At 38.1% G+C, this 19,276-nt stretch overlaps 1 protein-coding gene across 1 annotated transcript; it reads right to left on the bottom strand.

Annotated features, from left to right (window-relative positions):
* Positions 1–1,213: 1,213 nt before the first annotated feature.
* On the bottom strand, positions 1,214–18,256 carry LOC6566158 (inactive dipeptidyl peptidase 10). Its single transcript, XM_032738945.2, has 9 exons — positions 18,107–18,256; positions 5,908–6,121; positions 5,755–5,849; positions 5,087–5,172; positions 4,379–5,011; positions 2,654–3,889; positions 2,270–2,464; positions 2,049–2,209; positions 1,214–1,980 (listed from the first exon to the last, which is right to left on the bottom strand). The coding sequence occupies exons 1-9, from the start codon at positions 18,224–18,226 to the stop codon at positions 1,634–1,636; spliced, it is 3,087 nt and encodes a 1,028-aa protein (XP_032594836.1). The 5' UTR covers positions 18,227–18,256; the 3' UTR covers positions 1,214–1,633.
* Between the last annotated feature and the right edge of the window lie 1,020 nt (positions 18,257–19,276).

Genomic DNA, 19,276 nt, shown 5'->3' with positions numbered 1-19,276 from the left:
AAATTTAAAACGCAACCTTTTTATTATGCTCGAACTTGCAATACCCTGTAGCATGTGGAATGCACAAACGTATTATTTGCTTAATTTAATTTGATACAGGGTATTTTATAGTCGTTCGCACTCGACTATCACATTTAATGAATATAATATTTATATCTCAATTTCAATTTCGCTTTTCGATTTCGTTTCTTAATACTCATCATAACATTTGATGAAAAAAAAGCATTTAGTTGGTATTTGCTATTTCGGCTTGTTTTTTTTTGTTTTTTGTTTTTTAGCTTTTGCTACTTTCAAATTTTTGATAGCTTTTAAAATATACACAAATACTCATTGTATTTGTTTTCCACAAGATTTCATTTTCTTTTTCGTGTGTTTTTCAAATTGTGTGTTTCACATTGGACATAAATTTATTTTAAGTGTTTTTCTGTTTTCCGTTGTTTGTTCTTGTTGTTGTTGTTGTTGTTTAAAATTTAATTATTAATATATAAAAAAAATAATGTTCAGTCAAATATATATATGCATATATTTATTTGTATATATACACATATACATACATACATACATACATATGTATATGCCTGTTAACACATACGTACTATATAATAGCGTAGTTACGGATCTAAACAAATCTATAACACAGAACACATACATACACACATACGTAAATCAATCAACAATTATGAGACATTAAACAATGAATTACTATATATACTACAACTAGTATGTGTATATATATATATATATATATATATATGTAATTTACTGCTAGTTGCCAAAAATTCGATATGCTAAACTTAGTATTTAGCATATACACATACATATATATATATATATATATATATATATATGTATATATATATATATATATATATTCACATATATATATATATGCATATATATATATATACATGTATGGAAAAAGTGTCTCCCCTACGATATATCCTTACGATGATGAATTTGATACTTTTTGACCTCGTCCCTCGTCCTGCTCGTATGACAAGCAATTTGTAATCCTTTTGTTTTTTCTTGTTTTTTTTTCTTTTGTTTTGTTTTTGGTTTTGGTTTATTATGTAATACACAATAATATGTTAATAATCAGTCGCATAAATGAATCACCTTGCTTTTGGCCATGACGCACATCTCAAATAATCTCAACACACACACACACACACACACATACACTCTCGCACACACAAATAAAAACCCTATTAAAAATACACCAAAAATACAAAAAAAAAAAAACGTTAACAACAAAAAAAATGGTGAGCTTACTTGCCACTCATTCGGTATTCACATACATACTCATTTATTCATTCATTCATTCATTCATTCATTCACACACAGATTGAGTCTACTGTTGCAAGATGCGCATCTTTTTGGCCAGCGTCGTCTCAGTTTGTTGCAACTTGCGCTTGCTGCTGTAGTTGCACAGCTTGTTGGACACTTTGCTTAATGTGATTGCGGATGAGGACATTAGATCGAGGGCTTGGAGCCGGTTGTCCAGCTCATCGAGGGCGGATAGGGGCGTTGTTGTTGCCATTGTTTGATTGTATCGCTCGCCGGGATCGGCATCGATGTCGATGAGCTGATTGGCCAACGGATCCTCGTCGTAAGGATCGTAGGGGGGTCTTAATTATTGTTTGAACACAAACAGACCCGTTGGGTCCCATTCGTTATCATCGACGGGGCCGAAGCACTCATCGAAATACCATTCCATTGTCTTGTACACATGGCTAAGAGATCGGCCAATCGCATGATCCTCATCCGGATACACCTGATGGCGGAACTTCACCTGCTGATCGACAAGTGCTCGCACCAGCATCAGCGTATGCTCCTGATGCACCAACGTGTCCGCCGTGCCGTGCATCAGCATCAGATTGCGTCCCTTGATGTTGCCCGCCTTCATAGTGAGATCGGCCTCTTGCAATGCACGCAGATAGTCACCCTTCAACGGTATATACCGTTCCGTGAAGAACGAATCTGTTGAACATATATAAATATATATATATAGACATATCCCTGAACAAGTAGCAGCTGGCTGGACTTACAGTGATAGCCAAAGCTGACAATGGGATTGATGGCGATGGCGCATTGGAGCACCTGCTGGGAATCATCGATGAGCATCATGGATGCGGCATAGCCACCGTAGCCCCAGCCAAAGGCGCAGATGCGCAACGGATCAATGAACTTGAGATTGTCGCGCAAATAGCTGCAGTGATTTAATCCACAATTGGAGTTGAGTGCGCCACGATCTCGATGAATAACTTACGTGAGAACACCGAGCTGATCCTCGACCTCGACGGTGCCCAGTTTGCCATGGACCTGGGTGCGCAACAGTTCGCCCTGATAGCCACTGCCGCGTCCATCGATCTGGGCAACAATAAAGCTGCGCTGGCTGCACAGATACCAATTCCAGTCCACATGAAAACGCTCCGTGACCAGCTGCGATCCCGGCGAGGCATCGCTGCGTAAATCATTCAAATCATTTGCAATTATTACGTAAATATCAACAGCAGCAAATCAAGAATTGCGAATAGTCAATCTTTAATTAAGAATCAAGAAACTTCAATCTCAAGTCGGGCGTAGCCGACTGCCAAATACTCTGCTACCAATGATAAGAGGTCAGGTTGTGATCTTTGCGAGTAAGACTTACACATGGAGCACCAGTGGAAAGGCGACCTCCTCCTCCTCGCGCATGCCCGGCGGCAGAAAGAGTCGCACCTGGGCATGAAAGCCATGTCGGATCTCCACGCTAAATGTACGCATCTGGGGAATGGCCAGCTGGGAGAGGCGATGACGCAACACATCGCCGGCATTGAGCACAAAGATCTTCTCGTTGCTGGCCGTGCGCACCAGATAGACACTGGGCGCCTCTGGGCCGAGGCACTCCTGCACATAGTAGCTATAGTCGCGACTGAACTGCACCCGATTGTACAGACAATTCTTGGGTATGTCATAGATGCAATCATCCGGCTCCAGTCTGGCAACAATATCCTCCCAGCGTCCGCCCCGTTGCCAGTCGGCTGCATTGGTGCTGCGGGCACGATGGAGGCGGTACGTGGACTCCGTGTTGTCGCAGGTGAGGCAGGTGGGCTGCGTCGAGGTGATGTACGTGCGATTCGTTTCGGTGATGTTTAGTTTAAGGCTGATCTTGTAGAGGTGGCGCTCGCCCGGCCGCTTCTCAGGAGCAGCCATAAAGTAAACAATCTCGTGCGCTTCATCCCAGCCCACAATTTCGGTGACCTCGAAACGACCCATGGTCAACGGCACCGGTCGACGATCCAGCGATGAAATAAACACAACATGACGATAATGACCATGTTCGCCATCCCGCACGGGCAGACGCTTCAGCAGATAGCCACCGTTGGTTATCTCGTACGTTGTCTGGCCATTTGTAACATTCGCCGGATTCTCAACGGTGGTGGTTGTGGTTGTGGTTGCATCCACTCCATTCTTGCCGGGATCGCTGGCCATTGGCTCCTGCTGTTGGAACTGGAACTGACGCAACAGGCTGCCGCGCAGCTGGGCAGCGATGCGAGCAGAGAAGATGGGACGCTCAGCGGGCAGCACCCAGCCATCGTTGATGGTCACCTCGGTGTGCACCACCTGGCAGTGGAAGTGTGGTGCCCGGCAAATCACCGTTGTCGCCTTTGTCTGGTCGCGACTCGTCACCGTCACGGACAGATCGATGGGCGATGCCCAAGTCAGGCCGCCCACATAGCTGCCGTTGCCCAGCTCGGCGGGCAGCTTGATCTGTGTGGGAAAGATGTACTTGATCACCGATAGATTGACCACATTCACAGTCACATTCGGATTGCGGGCACCGGCCTTGGGATAACGTTGACTCAACACCGCCGGATACTTCACATTGTCGCCCATCCATGTGTATCTGCCAACAGACACAAAGATGCAATTAGATGTATTTAGATATATCTTTCAAGTTGTACATTTGATTGTTATCGATAATCGGTTTATATCGATAGAAAATCGATCGGCAAAATGAAATAAACTTGATCTGCATGTATGAAATACGACAAGTAAAATTTCGAATTTGGAATTTAGAATGAGATCGTATTACGCATACAGATTTCATCGATTCAGCTATTGATGCTGATCAGGAATATACGTATATATATATAAAATATATAGAAATGCTTGCAACAAAAAAATAAACCTATTTTAACCCATTCTCTTCGAGTGTACAAAAACTAAATGAAAAGAATATTTAATTCCTCTCAAATGTATTTGATTAATTCCAACGGATTGGATGGGAATATGGCAAATGGCTGTAGAAATGTTCTAAATTACCCACTTGTATTCCCTTTTACTTACCCACCTGTATTCAGTTGCATTCACAACCACTCAATGGGCTACTCACTTGTACTCGCTGACGTCGCTGTCGTTGAAGCTGAGGAAGGCTAGAAAGAGGCCGTCCGGCGAGAAGACGATGCTGCTCCGCTTGCTCTCCAGCTCGGGGACATTCTCGTACGTCCAGTCGGGCACACCGTTGTAGAAGACGCCAGCGGCGCCCGTCTGTGTGATGCGACAGACAAGTTCACCCTGCACCTTGGGCTTGTAGTAGATGTCGTTGTGGTGCACGAAGGCGATCGCCTGGTTGAGAGTATATGCCCCTGCCAACTTGCCACCATTCGCATTCGCCTGTCCGCTGCCATTCACCGTGGCAGCTCCAGTTGCGGCACCAGTTCCGGTTCCGGATCCGGATCCGGATCCGGTTGTGGGCGTCGGTTTGCCGGCACCGCCTGCCGCAGCCACGGCCAGACTATTTAATATAATGCTGCCGCTGGGCAGTGGCGACATTGTCGACTGTGCAGCACCTGTTGCGCTTGCAGTTGCAGCTGCACTTGTGGCAGGAACAGCTGCAGTTGGAGTTAGAGGTGGAGGTGGATTGATGGGGGCCCAAACCACATGCTGTAGATGGGGCGCCTCGGCAATATTCTCCGTTGGTCCCAGTGGAAATGTGTTCGCCGTTTGCACCTCATACACGTGGTGTCTATTTCAGCATCAGTATTAACCAAATTTAACAGGCTGCCACCAACTCGAAGATCATCTCAAATGAGCTACGTACCTGGAGCCTTCAGCGTTGCTGTCCGACTGCAGCAACACGTACTTCTGATCCGGAGCCACCAGAAACGTTTCAGCATTCAGTTGGCGCTGTGTGTGTGTATGAGAGAGAGTGAGAGTGTGTGTGAGAGAGAGAGAGAGAGAGAGAGAGAGAGAGAGAGAGAGTAGATTATAGGGGAATGTGTAGGAATTTACGGAGAGTACAGGGGAATGTATAGAGAAATGTTGGGGAAAATAGAGGAATATAAAAGGAATATAGAAGAATTTATAGGAATACAAAAGAAAGTAGAGAATTGCAGGGGAATATACCAGAGTATGAAGAAATATACAGAAACATAGAGGAAAATACAGGAATGTATAGGAATATAGAGAGCATAAAGAATTTTAGAGGAATATATAGGAAAATTTAGGAATTTAAAGATATATAAAATAACTTACAGAAATTTAAAGGAATATGGTGGGACGTAGAGAAATGTAGAGGAACATAGTGGAATATAGGAAATTTATTGGAAAATTGAGGAATTTAGAGAAAATATTGAGAAATACAGAGAAATGTTGGGGAAAGTTGAGGAATATAAATGGAATTTAAAGGAAGACAGGAAGGCATCCATGTACATAGATGAAAATAGAACAATACAGAGGAATTTAGGGTATATATTATCGGCTACTCACAAATGTGGAATTAGTCATCAGAATGCGAGTGGTATAGTCTGTCATATTCAGTATGGACAGACCGCCCGTTGGATCACGATAAACTAACTCGTGATCTAGAAATGTATAAATCATTAATTGTTTTGTTAAATATGATATAATTGTGTGACGAACCATTGCTCCAGGTGCCGTTGAACGGCTTCCATTGCAAACTTTTGCTGAGAATGTCGCTGGGCAACATTCGGCGACCACGGATTCGGAGTCCCTCATCTTCCGGGGACAGCAGGAATATGGAGAAGATGATCAGGCTGAAGACGGCAGCGATAACAAGCAGGGCTATGAATATGCCACGCCAATTGCGACGCTCCGGCGATATGGCCACCAGTTCCTGCAACCCCAATTACAAAATTACATTTTAATTATCAATTACTATAAATTATATTACTATTAATTGTAAATAATTTTCAAATTATATCGAATATAACCATGAGTATGTATGAATATTTTCTGAAGTATGTGAAAAACCTTTTAATTAAACAATTTCAGTTGAAAAGTGTAATTCCGATTTATATACAACTGTTTTGATTGTTCATTTTAATTAAAACTATATTTAAAATAACATATATAGATATATTCCAAAAAAATTTAATTCCTTGTATTTTGCTGTTTCATTAATCAATTCCCAAACTTTGTTACCAAGGACGCCTTAAATCGATTGCGCTAATGGGTTATTTGTTGAGTGGGTGTGTTCCGGGCTCGGGGCGCCGGACTCGAACTCCCGACTCCGGATTTTCTCTTAGCTCATTTGCCAATTGACTGCTGCACCTTGTGCTAATTACTAATTATGCTGAAGTTGTTTTGTTGCCATTGGCATCATATTAATCTAATCAACCAAATTAAAGTAGTTGCGTATCGACCATATCTGCAAACTTTTATTTATACTTTTGAAATGTATTTATTCTTTAGCAAAGACAATAGAATATTATTAAATGAAGACAATACGTACAAAAATTGAATTTAAAATGTCATTGTTTTTGAAGTTAAGCAGGCGAAAGAAAGAGTAGTGAATAGTGTATCTTATAGTCGAAAAAAAAACAATAAACATCCTTTCTACGTCTCAAAATTCGTTTTGGTTATTTTTTGTTTTCCTATTCGGACATTTGTGAACTTTCTCTATATAAATTTGTGATTGATTGCCGTTGATTGGAATGGGTAGGAACAATTGATGATAATAACGATGATGATGAAGATGTTGTTTGTTTGATTCCAGTTATTTTGCCTCTTTATCTATTTTTTGTTGTTTTAGTAACTGGGCTTGTAATACAATTTGTGATGATAGCGTTTATTGATTGATTTCACTTTTGCCAAAGAAGAATCAAAATGTAATTCAAGTTTGAACCGAACAGACGCCAATATGTGTATGTGGCATGGTGTGCATCTCTCTAAATTGTCCAAAAAATATCCAAGACAAGAGGCAGTCGTGGAATTCTCGTTTACAGTGCGAATATAAAATGCATTCAGTGTTGGCAACTTGGCAACTTGATGGGTGGGTTGGGCAAGTGTTGGGTAACAAAAGTCCTTGATGCAGCCTTAATTGACAAGCGAAATGAATTTAGGACTGCAGCTCTCACACATGCACACAGCAGTGGCAACATCACAAAACAACAAAAACAACAACTTTATAACTGAACTAAAACTATTTCCAAGCACTTTGCATGGTGGGTGTGTGTGTGTGTGTGTGTGTGTGTGTGTGTGTGTGGAACTGGGATTGCGAGTGAGTTTGGGATTGGGATTGGGGGTAAAGTTCTGGTTCAGGGCCACATCAATTTACAAGCACATTTGCCTTCCCCATTGCCCCCCACACAGAACATTTGCGCCGTTGTCACGCCCCCTTTTGAGGCGTACCCATTTTTATTTGGCTTCCATCTGAACAAATTTTGTTAGTGTGCTTTGTTTAGTGCTGAAATTGAATTAAAAATTTATATGCAATGCAGTTTTTATAGACTTTCCGGTAATAGGATTTCAGTATATAGAAGTGCATGAAATGCTAATTGAAATTATTTACGGTAACTAGCCTTGGACCAGTTTAGGTTGTCAGAATTTCAATTGGAATTAATGCTAGAGTGCTGTATTCAAGGAGTGGTTTACTATACACACATATAATCATTTAATATATTATTATTATTACCCGATTCGAAAGATTTTTAAACGTTGTCAGATAGTTTGGTGAAATGAAATTAATTAAAGTTAAATTCAGTTTTATCGTTATCTTAAAATCATTTATGATCTCATCGACCCTTTCTAGATCTCTTTCTCATAGTAGCAGAAGTATAAGAAAACTATATCTTTTTGATATAGCCACTGAAATAACAAGATTTAACTTGGATTCTAACAGTTCTTATAATTCAGAAAATTTCCAGGTATTGTTTATTGTTTGGGGATCTGTGTTTAAGCAGACGCTATTCAAAATATATATTGGAGTACATTAAAAATAATATTAATATTAACTAAAAAGTAGATATAATTTTATCTGATGATATAGTAATTATTTTATGTTGCTTTTTTCAAAAGTGTCAAAGGGACACACATTCTGTCAATGCGTATGCACTGCATTTTTGAGTAGTTCTTTAGTATAACAATAAAATGATGGTTTTTTACTTCCCCCATTTTGAACGTTGCGAGTTGCTTTTGCCACGAATGGGGGGTAGTAAAATATGCAATTTATATTTTAGCACCTAGCTACTCAAATTTTAAGTAGTAGCTATATAATCCTTACAACAGCTCACAACAGTCTTATCATTTTTGCCAAGATACACAGGACATGCTTTTATTTACCCATTTTGTTTAATATTGAGCTCTGCAATCCAAAAACTGTTTAACAATTCATAAAAGTCCGGAAGTAACTGTTGTTTTCATTTTTTGTTTTATGTTTTGCCTTTCAAATATCTGTAAGGATATAAATTGTTTGTACTGTGCAAGGGTCTATAAGTCTATATCTACCACATAAGCCAGAGATGCTAAATTTAAAGGGTACGTTTGTGATTTTTTTGAAATTTTACTCAACCCGCCTTGGAATATTTAAGCACGTTGAGGTTTTATTTGTTTTCTTTTTGTTAAGTTTTTATTTACCCAGCCAGTTGCCAGTTGCCAGTTGGCAGTTGATGACAAGAAACGTGTTCGCAATCAATGGGAAAACATTTGACTATCTAGTCTACACGTTTGTGCCACTGTTGTGTGTGTGGCATGCACCTGGCATACTGGTTCATAACAAGATTTATGGAAAACACGTTCGTCCTTATATAAATATGGCATATATGTACACAGGGCTCTGCTCCTTGTGCCACACTCAGCCTGCATCAACTATGCATGTGTGTGTGTGGGGAAAATGGGGCAGGCAAACGGTCACAAAGGATTGTTGCTTACCACACAACGTTGCAACGTTGCAAGCATGATTGCATTTTACGACTTTCGTTGCTAAGGTAGGCGCTTGTATATGGCCAAGGGCGTTAACAGAGGGGCGCGTCCCTAAAAAGGAAAATCTGAACAATTTTTTGGTGTCATTTTAGAAGAGGTATCTTTTCATTTACTCGATTACAATATGTATAATAAATTACAATTCGGTCCCCTTCTTTATGAAAAGCTGGGTACTCCCCTGTGCACGGCATTTGTTGCAACCCAAGCCAAGGCATCACTGCACTGCGAGAAAATATTTCCCTATATTAAGTAAATATATCAATATATGTGTAGCAGATTTTCTAGGTGTATTTTAAGGCTATGATGCTATGAGGAAGAATTTGATCTGATTTTATTTTCAATCATTGCAATTCTGTTTGTGCAACAGAAACAAGTGAAAATTTCAATTCTCCACTTGCCACATGCATCATTTACCACCAGCATTCTATCGGTTTGAGTTCCATACCAGTTTTGAGTGAGAGTTTCATATTTTCAGTGCAGCTCAACAATGGTGTGTTGTGCAAAAGCCTGTTGGCCAAAAATGTAATTATCTCCAGGAATGTAGATGAGCGAAAGGACTTTCGCAGAGCATCAACCGTTGTGGTTCGAAAATTTGAGCATTAACTACAGGTCTCCCCCAAGTGTCGACTCGACAATGTTGCCGTTACTTTCATTTCACATGGCACTAATTTTTTTGGGTTCTCTTTTTTTTTGTCTTTTGTTTACTATGCCATAAATAATGCCAGCCACACACAGAGAAGAAATTCGCACTCAGAAAACAGTTGAGAAAGTTGCTCACACAAATGTTGCATCTGGTCTTTAATTCTTAAGTCGTGTGTTGAGTGTTTAATTGGATTTTGCCTCTTTTTCAGCTATTACATTGTCCCAGGAGCAGCTATCTCCCTCTCTCTCTCTCTCTCTCTCTCTCTCTCTCTCGCTCTCTTTTGCTCTTTTTTGTTGTGGCTGTGGCTGCTGCCAACTAATCTGTCTGTGTGTGTGCGATAAGTTTTCCGACATTTTCAATTGTTCGCAAACATCTTGTGTGCTTCAATTTAATTTTGATTTTCTATTTAATTGTGTTGCCAAATGGCCAAATGACAATTGAGAAATAAAAACAGTTAAAGCTGAACCGAAGCTCAATTTTATTGGTCAACAGTAAATAAAACCAAACGATTCTCATACGGATTGTGTTAATGTGGTAAATGCTCTGCATTCATTTTCAACACTCACAACTTATCAAAGTAAATCACATTCCTACTTTCTATATTTATTTATAAATCAAATTATAATACCCCAGCAGAGGGGTTATAAGCTTACATAAATAAATGAATGAGTATTCACTTTGTGGTACACTTATAAAAAATGATTAGGAAATCGACATACTTTTGGCTCCAATGGTTAGTCACCCTATTATTCAGAAAATATATTTACAAAATTTATGGTAGTAGATTGTTCGAAAATGTATATATAATTTCCAGAGTGTTGTTTTCTATCTGTGTGCATTGAAGAATTTATTTATTGGCTTTCTTGTTACTTATATGTTTCATAAACAATTGCTTTTTTTGAAAAGCGACTCTTGGTTTGTGAGCTAAGTGACTTCAATTTGATTACTGTTTCTGTGAATTTTCTACTTTTTAAAAATGTTTTTCTTAATAATTGAAAATATTTCTAAAATTGCATTTTATGTTTTATACATTTTTGGTTAAGAGCAAGTCTCTCTAAGTCTTTGAAATATTTTTCTTAATATTTCCAAATTATTTCTAAAAATAAGAATAGCTTTCGATTCTTCAGGACGATTTAATAAAATTGAGAGCGGTTTATTTTCTGAGTGTAAAATTGCTTAATTAACAATATTTTGTGTATTTTGGTCGTCTGTTTAATGTATTTAATGTTCGTTTAATACAAACGAGCATTGAGTTGCGATTGGCTTGGTGGCAAAATAAGTTTCGGGTAGCAAGTGAAAATGGTTTTGACACGTAATTAAATGTAAAAGGGAAGTCCTCTTTCCAACTCAATGCCAATGCAAATCGATTTACAACAGCCACAATAAAGCCAACACTAAGAAGAAGTAGTAGTAGAAGAAGAAGAAGTATACGTGTAAGAAGTAGAAGAATAATAGATGCTCTGGCAATGCCTCATCGTTAGGAACTTCACCACCACCAGCAGCAGCAGCAGCAGCAGTAGCAGTAGCAGGCGCAGAAAGAACATCGATTCAACGATTGTCCAACGTGCATTTAATGAGCTGTAATCGCATTCGCAAAGCTTTGCACTTGGCAACTGGCCAAAAGGCTTGCCAACAATGACAAGAGAAAATAGAACAAGTGCTGTAGTCGAGTCAGCTTTGACTTCGATATACCCTGGATTCAGCTGTAAAATATATTCTCATTTTTTATGGGTTAAAACTAACACAGCGCACAATTATTTATTTTTATATATAATTATTATAAAGCGATCTTTTTCTAAAAAATACAGAAATTGCTTGCGCCTGCTGAGATCATTTCGAGAATAAAGATTCGACTATAATTTGATGGAAATTTGGGCAGTCGCCGAATATTTAATACCAATTGGAAGTCAGAGCGTTTAAAAATTATGGATTTTTTTGCTATCGTAAGCCGATATATAACGAAACATTCGTGAAACAGGGACAGATATCGATCAAATTAAATAAACTTGATCTTCCCGTGGTATAAATTTGAAGCTCTCTTGATCTTATAGTCTCTGAGATACACGTGTTTATACAGACGGACTGGCGGACATGGCTAATTCGACTTGGCTGCTAATGCTGATTAAGAATATACTATATATATATATATATTTAATGAGATCGGAGATGCGTCCTTCCGTCTGTTACATCTTTGTGCACAAAACCGTTATACCCATTTTAACCTATTTTTAAGGGTAAGGAAAAGAACAAGAACAGTAAAAATAAACACTAAGCCAACTTCAGCCAACCAAATAGCCTTCGTATTTTTATATTATATTATATATATTATATTATATTATATATAAATATAAATTACATGCACATTTCTCGCAGCTTTTGCCATGACAATAGTCACACCTTTTTATTGGCCAAGTCGCATTAGTGGCTAATGAAGGCACAGCAACAACAACGGCAACAGCAACACCACAGCAACAACGGCAGTCACAATGCTCATAATAAGTGGACAGCAGACAATTCACAATTGTTGTCGCTAACCGCTCGCTTTGTGTGTGTGTGTGTAAATTTATGATGTGTCCGCTACAATAAAAGTTTTATATTTTTTTCACCATGTGCCTGCAGCTCACAATTCTATGTATCCGTCCCAGGACACAATCTCCCAATTCCCAGCACACACTTAACGAGATACTCAGCCACACATACACACACACACACACACACACGTATATAGGTTATATATATATATATATAGGTAGGCTCAGTCAGAGCAATTAATTTCGTTTTATTATCGGGTCATAATTTCTCAGCACAGCCCCAAAACTAGCCAACGGCAAAAGTCCAGTCAATTGTTCTTCTTGCTTTGCTGTACACATATATGTACATATGTATGTATGTGTGTATCTAATTGGAGTTAGTGGAAAATTTAATGAAATATTGTCATAGCCGAGCAACGATGCCCATTGGCCATTTCGCAATTGAATTTCATAAATTTTAATAGAATTTCCACACAATCAAAGCAAGCAAATATTTCTACGCAAAGTGCACTCGGAGGCTAGAGCATAAATCTTTTGACCGATTGTTCAATTCATATATGAAACAATTCATATATATCCTAATATATGCTGAATTTCAACAAAGATGGCTTTAAAACTGTGAAAATGAGACAGATGGCAAGATCGACCCAGTTTATCCATTCTGAACAAGAATATATATACTTTATGGCTGATACTCGTTGGAAATGCTTCCTTCTGTCTGTTACATACTTTTAGACAATTTTATTCTGCCTTTTTTCACAACTTCAGGCAATAAATATAAAGTCCTTTTACGCATTCAACATAGTCAAAGTGAAAAGTGAATTCAAGTTGAGATCTGGGTATATTGCAGTCGGATTGAACATTATTATAGACTCGTGATTGCATTTAGTTTAGTTTGCATTGCCATAATTCCAAGCAAGTGATATTAATATAGTTTTATTGTTATCCATCCATTTTAATCCTTAATTCAAATTGTGTGTTTATTGTCTATTTGTTCGAATTGCTTAAATTTCGAAAATTCATCCAAAATGATATCTTAAACTCAAACAATACACTGCAATTGGCATTCGAAGTCTTAAATGAGTTTTTTTCTTTTCTTTTTTTTAAGAATCCCTTTCAAATCCTGCCTAATACTGATTGTTTTTTCTCCTTGTTGGCATGGGAATGGAAATTGAATTGAATTGTGAACAAAATGCTTGCAAGTGTTCTGTGAAATTCGACAATATTATGAAATGGGGGAAGTGGGCGGTGGAAGGGAGGCGGGATATGGTTAGGCTATGGTTGTAGAGAGCAATAGACCAAACAGATGACAAGGGTCAACAGGAAATGGCCCTCAAGCGGCTGTTGCAGCCAAATGATTTTCAATATTGATGAGCGGCCGGCATGTTATGTGCGATAAAAAGCAGAGACAGCGACAGACCGAGAGAGAGAGAGAGAGAGAGTGTGAGAGAGAGAGAGAGTGAGAGAGAGTTAGCGAGGCATCTGTGTTGGAATGAAAGAAAGTTGGCAAACAAAGTAGGCAAACACACACAACTCATTTCATTACGATGGTCTCTGGTCCCAGATCATTTATAAAGTGGCCGCACCTACACGACCCATCCGAATCCGAGCCCGAACCCGACCCGCCCGACTCACTGGAACCAGTGGAACCACCCGAGCTGGTCGAAGTACTTGCCACATATGCGTGCGCCTGTGCGGCAATTATTAATGAAAGGCTAATTCTACTTTGGTCGAGAGCAATTAGGAATGCTCTAGTCGAGAGAGCTCGACCAGCAGATGCTCTGAACGTAACTCGATAGCTATCAGAATCGTCGTAAACATTTTCGATATGCATACAAAAAAAATTCATCTTTGCAAAAAGTTGGTAAATATGTAAATATAAAATTTTCTACCAATTTCTTACTTACATACTTGATTAGAAAGTTATATCTTTAAAATTGTGGCCTTTATTGCTAATGGCTATCGATTTCTATCGATAATCGCGAAACAGTTATTGATGAAATGAACATGATCTACAAGAACTTCTTTTCCTAGTTGATCCCATATTCTGGGTAAATAAAACATCAACGAAGCTGCAATTTTGAAATAGGTTTACCATCAAATTTACCTTTAAATTCTCGACCAGCTAATATGAGACAATAATATAAACAATTCTCAACAACCAAAACAACAGCCAAAAGCCAAAAGTAGCAATTAAATTGCTGTAAGAGTAAGCAGTAAAGAGCCAAGTTCAGCTATGAACAATGCCTGGTATGCCAATTATTTAATAATTTATGTTAAACATACTTGAACAAAATATTTGGTGGCAATTTATGCACAGTTTTTGTTCAGTGTTTTTTCTTATCAGTCGTCAACAAAGTTATCTCAGTTTGAATTTGCCTTTGGCTTTGCCTGCATGTGCAAATTTATTGCCCACATTTATTTATTGAGTCATTCCTTCTGTTTTTTCCTGTCCGCCATCTTGGCCAGTTTCTTATCTACAATCAGAAAAAAATTTGAGCTATAATGGAAATCGCTATTAAAGATGTAAGGTTTCCATATTTATTGGAAATAGTTTGTAAATATTAGAAGAATATTTCTAAAATTTAGAAAGGCGATTTTCCCATTTCTTATCCATTATTAAGAAAAACATTTGAATGAAAGGGCTCCATAAGAATTTCGATTTACTACAATTTAGGGTTTATTTCGGTTCCGGTTCCGGTTAAGGTTATGAATTGGATTCATATTTTTATTTTTGGTATTCGTTTGCATTACTATATGTACTAATAATAATCGGTTTCTATAAGTAGCTCTTCAAAAATGTCGAGTTCCGGTTCCGGGTCTGTGTCGCTACGAGTTCCGGCTCAGGTTTGAGGCCCTACTCTACTTTGCAGTGCTCACAATATAATTATCACGCTGCCAATTTAAGTTCTATATTAAGCAAAAATAATTGTCAAAAGCGCCAAACCTTTTTTCCAAATGAAGTACAAAACAATCACACAGATAATAGCATACAATGGCTGCTGGCTTCAGTGGTTGTTATTTTTTCGAGGAGTTTCAGTGCTTCACTGATTCATGCAAAGTTGTCCACGTGACGGGTAGGCTGACAGACAGTTTATGAACTGCGCCGAGCAAAATGAACACCCAAAATGTTCAACCATTTTCATTTCCGGCCTTGTGGGCGGGCCCGGCATGGAAGTGGGCGTGGCCTGAGTTTTGTCATTAGCAGGGAAGAGCTCAAGGTCGCTGTGGCTGTGGCTGTGGCTTTAACTGTGGCTGCGGTACTGTGCACACGTTCCGCCTACACTGAGAACAATTTCATTTATAATTTACAGAAATTTATTTTTGATCGCCTTTCGTTTTTTTGCAGGAGTTAGAAATAATAATAATAATATATGTATAATAGACAATATGTATATATATATATATACCTATATCTGTCTTATTTGAGTGTATTTGACACCGCTTAATTAGGATAATTAAAGGGAAATCAGTGCAGTGCTGGTTTGGGAATGTCCTTACTGCTTTATCTCTGCCGTCCTCCACAACTTATCGTAAAATTTAATTTCAGCAAGTCAAAATGAGATTTGAACAGTTTTTCATGTGATGCTGACAGGAATGATGATGACAGGGGGAGGCGGGGGCGGCGGGTGTGTAGACCGTGTGACATATTTTAGTGTCGGGACAGGAGTGTGTGGAGGGCAGTGGATGGGGAGAGGTGGGGGAATGTGACAGGCGACAATAACGATGAGCAGTGGGAAAAGTTGAAGCATTTTGCAATTACCTTTTGGCTGACAAATTAAATTTAATTTCAACATAAAAAATAGAAGGAAGCCGAAGAAAAAGAATTATGAGAGTCGTAAAACATTTTGGCAGGACTGCTCAATTATTTCTCCCTCTTGCCTGCTGAGCTGGCTCTATAAATTTTATTTGTATTTTATTTATTTATTTATTTCGCCTTGCCTGCCAGCCAAACAACTTTTCAAAGGTAATAAAATAGGGGGCAGTGGGCAGGGGGGGGGGGGGTGGGGGGGAGGGGCATAGGAATAGAAAAGGTGGGGGGAGTTTTATTTATGGCCTTAAGATTTGCAGCAAAATGTTTGCTCCTGCTCCGGAAACGTGTCGAGGCGGACAGCCTGTTCTTGATAGCATTGCCCAGGGCCACAACAGTGGATGGTGCTAGGGGAGGGGAGGGGCGGGGATGGGGGAAGGATCCAAGCGATAGGCAATCGATATGGAAAATGGAGTTTATTTATGGCACGTTCCATAACGAAATGCCAATCGAAAGTTGTTATGCCTTCAGCCAGTTTATAATTTGCATTTATAAACTGAAAATCTGTGCAATCTGTGCGCGGTTACCAATTATACCCTGCACAAACGCTGCGCACAACTGCACAGGGTATGCTCGACGAAAAGTATGCCACAATCAATATTTAATCATAGTATATCATATTTAATATACGGATATATATTTAGTCGATAAGTGTGTCACTAAAATGTTACTGGGTATTTGTGTAGTGTGGCATACCCCATTGTTTATGAGCTGCGACAACATCATAAGCTGAGGGGACCAACACAAAGAGAAAGACTGAAATGTTTTCCTATTTGTAATTTTATGCTAAGGATGTGGGCGCTTTGGGGTTTTATTTTGTATTTTTTGAGCTTAGAGCTGTGCTAAAATATATATATGTTTCCCGTTTTGCAGATATTTTTGGGAGCAATTGTTTATCTTTCGCGTATAAAACCAATTAAATGAGCCTAGAAAAAGGACTCCAGTTAAGCCTTTTTTGCATGGCCAAAGCCAAAGACAATGGCGGCAACTAAGGACACAGCCAGGCAAAAACATTTGCATACTTTATTAACTTGTCTCCCAAAAACTGTATCGCTCTCAAGGACAAGACACACACACATACTGACATACATAAAACATATACATATGAAACACGAATATTTTAATAGCGACGCTGTTGAGATTGCAAAATTGTTGTTCTTTAATGTTTATATATACAGATTAACAAGTGCCTATATATATATATATGTTTGATGAATATGAATAACTTACAAATTTGTATGCCATCATTTATCATGAGTTATAAAAATCGCCCTAAATTTTAATTTAGTAATTTAAACTTGAGTGTGGATTTTTTAAACAATTTATAAAACCTGTTTTTAATTTCCAGGATGGTTGTTATATTGGCTTTTTTGTTACTTATAATATTATTAAACATTATTTTTAGACTTCAGATATACACAAACGCTTCACACAGTTTATGAATTGGAAACAACTTCGACTCGAATATAAAATCTGAATCGGAGTGAGTAAATTTCATTACTTGTTTCTGTTCAATTATAAGCAGTCAGCTTAAATGTTATTAAACATTCAAGATGAAAAGTGTTCATTATTATTATATTAGTCCGTTGTAAGCCAAATAGGCTGAACAGTATACATTGCCAAGATTATTTCCGTTATATATACATAATTAATAGTCACTCAAAAGGACACTCAGGATGACATGCATATTTAAGTGAACTTCTGATTGGATTAAATGAATTAATCGCGTTAACATTTTCAAAAGTTGTCACAAAATATATCAAAGACGATCAAAACACAAGACAAATTTAGACGGCTACAATTTATGCAAATTCCATAATATCAGAAGAACAAAGAACACATTATGCAGCGCATAATTATGTAATTTACTAGTAACAAACCACTTCCCCATTACTCAACCCACCCCAAACTCACCTCATCCTTGGGCACCAGCGTCACCTTTTTGATGGTGGGTGCACTATTGTTTACCACAACTGTTTCCCGTTTCAACGAGGGCCGCTTAAGGGCCGAATGTGGCTTTTGTATTTCAACCATAATCGCTGATCCCGTTGTTTCTCTGTTTCTCTGTTTCTGTTTCTGTTTGTTTTTGTTTATTTTTTTTGGATATTATTTAGCTGTTGTCGTTGTTGTTGTTGTTGTTCTTGTTGTTATTGTTCTTGCTGTGCCTTGTTAATGATGATGTAAGTGGAAGATGTTGATGATTATGATTATGACGATAATAATACTGATTAGTTTGGGGCTTAAGCTGTTGCTTGCTCTCTTCCTCTTGCTGCTGCTGCTGTTGCTTTTGCTTTTGCTGTTGCTGTTGCTGTCTTCTCTTTGGAATTCACATTCGCATTCACATTCAGTTTTCAGCGCTCATTAATCACAAAATGGCGCCATTACACACGCATTGCGAATTAGCGCAAAACAGTGCCAGCTGCGAGCAGCACTGAGAATAGAAACATGTACATATGTCTCTATATATGTATATATATATATATATTGTGCACACTCAGCAATAATAATATCGCTCTAAATTTTCGGAAATCCCGTTCCGAAATAGATAGTTTTTTTACTTTTAAAAAAATTATTTCCAAATATTGTGAAACAAATTTCTTAAACTTAGAAAGGCTAGTCCTAAATCGAAAATCCAAATAATATAACGATATATTGTCTTCGTAAGAAAAACATTTTGAAATAGTCGAAATGCAAACTCTAATTTTTGGAAACAATACTTTCTAAATTTTAGAAAATCCACCTTAATATTTAGAAATGCAAATCTTAGTTCTATTTTGTTGTATTTGTTTAATTTTCTAATCTCTGACTGTTACTAAAGACAATATTTCTGATTATTTCATTTTTGAAATTTATCTTGAATTAAACAAATACAATCGAATATAAAAAATATGAAAAATATTTATTATACCTTAATACTGATTTCAAAGCGTTTTAAAACTTTTTGATCGCTATTCTAAATACGATGGGTGGTTTTTTTTTCAAGTGTAGCAACTGGGCACGACCTTATGGGTGGTTATGGTGGTGCCACTAAATGAACTAGACGTGCTGATGAGGCCCAAAGATTTTTTGTTGGCATTTAATGAG

The sequence above is a fragment of the Drosophila grimshawi genome, unplaced genomic scaffold, assembly GCF_018153295.1.
Source record: "Drosophila grimshawi isolate 15287-2541.00 unplaced genomic scaffold, ASM1815329v1 contig_848, whole genome shotgun sequence".
Classification (NCBI taxonomy): Eukaryota; Metazoa; Arthropoda; class Insecta; order Diptera; family Drosophilidae; genus Drosophila; species Drosophila grimshawi.
Note: the sequence above shows the minus strand (reverse complement) of the source record. Positions and strands in the feature narration are given on the sequence as shown.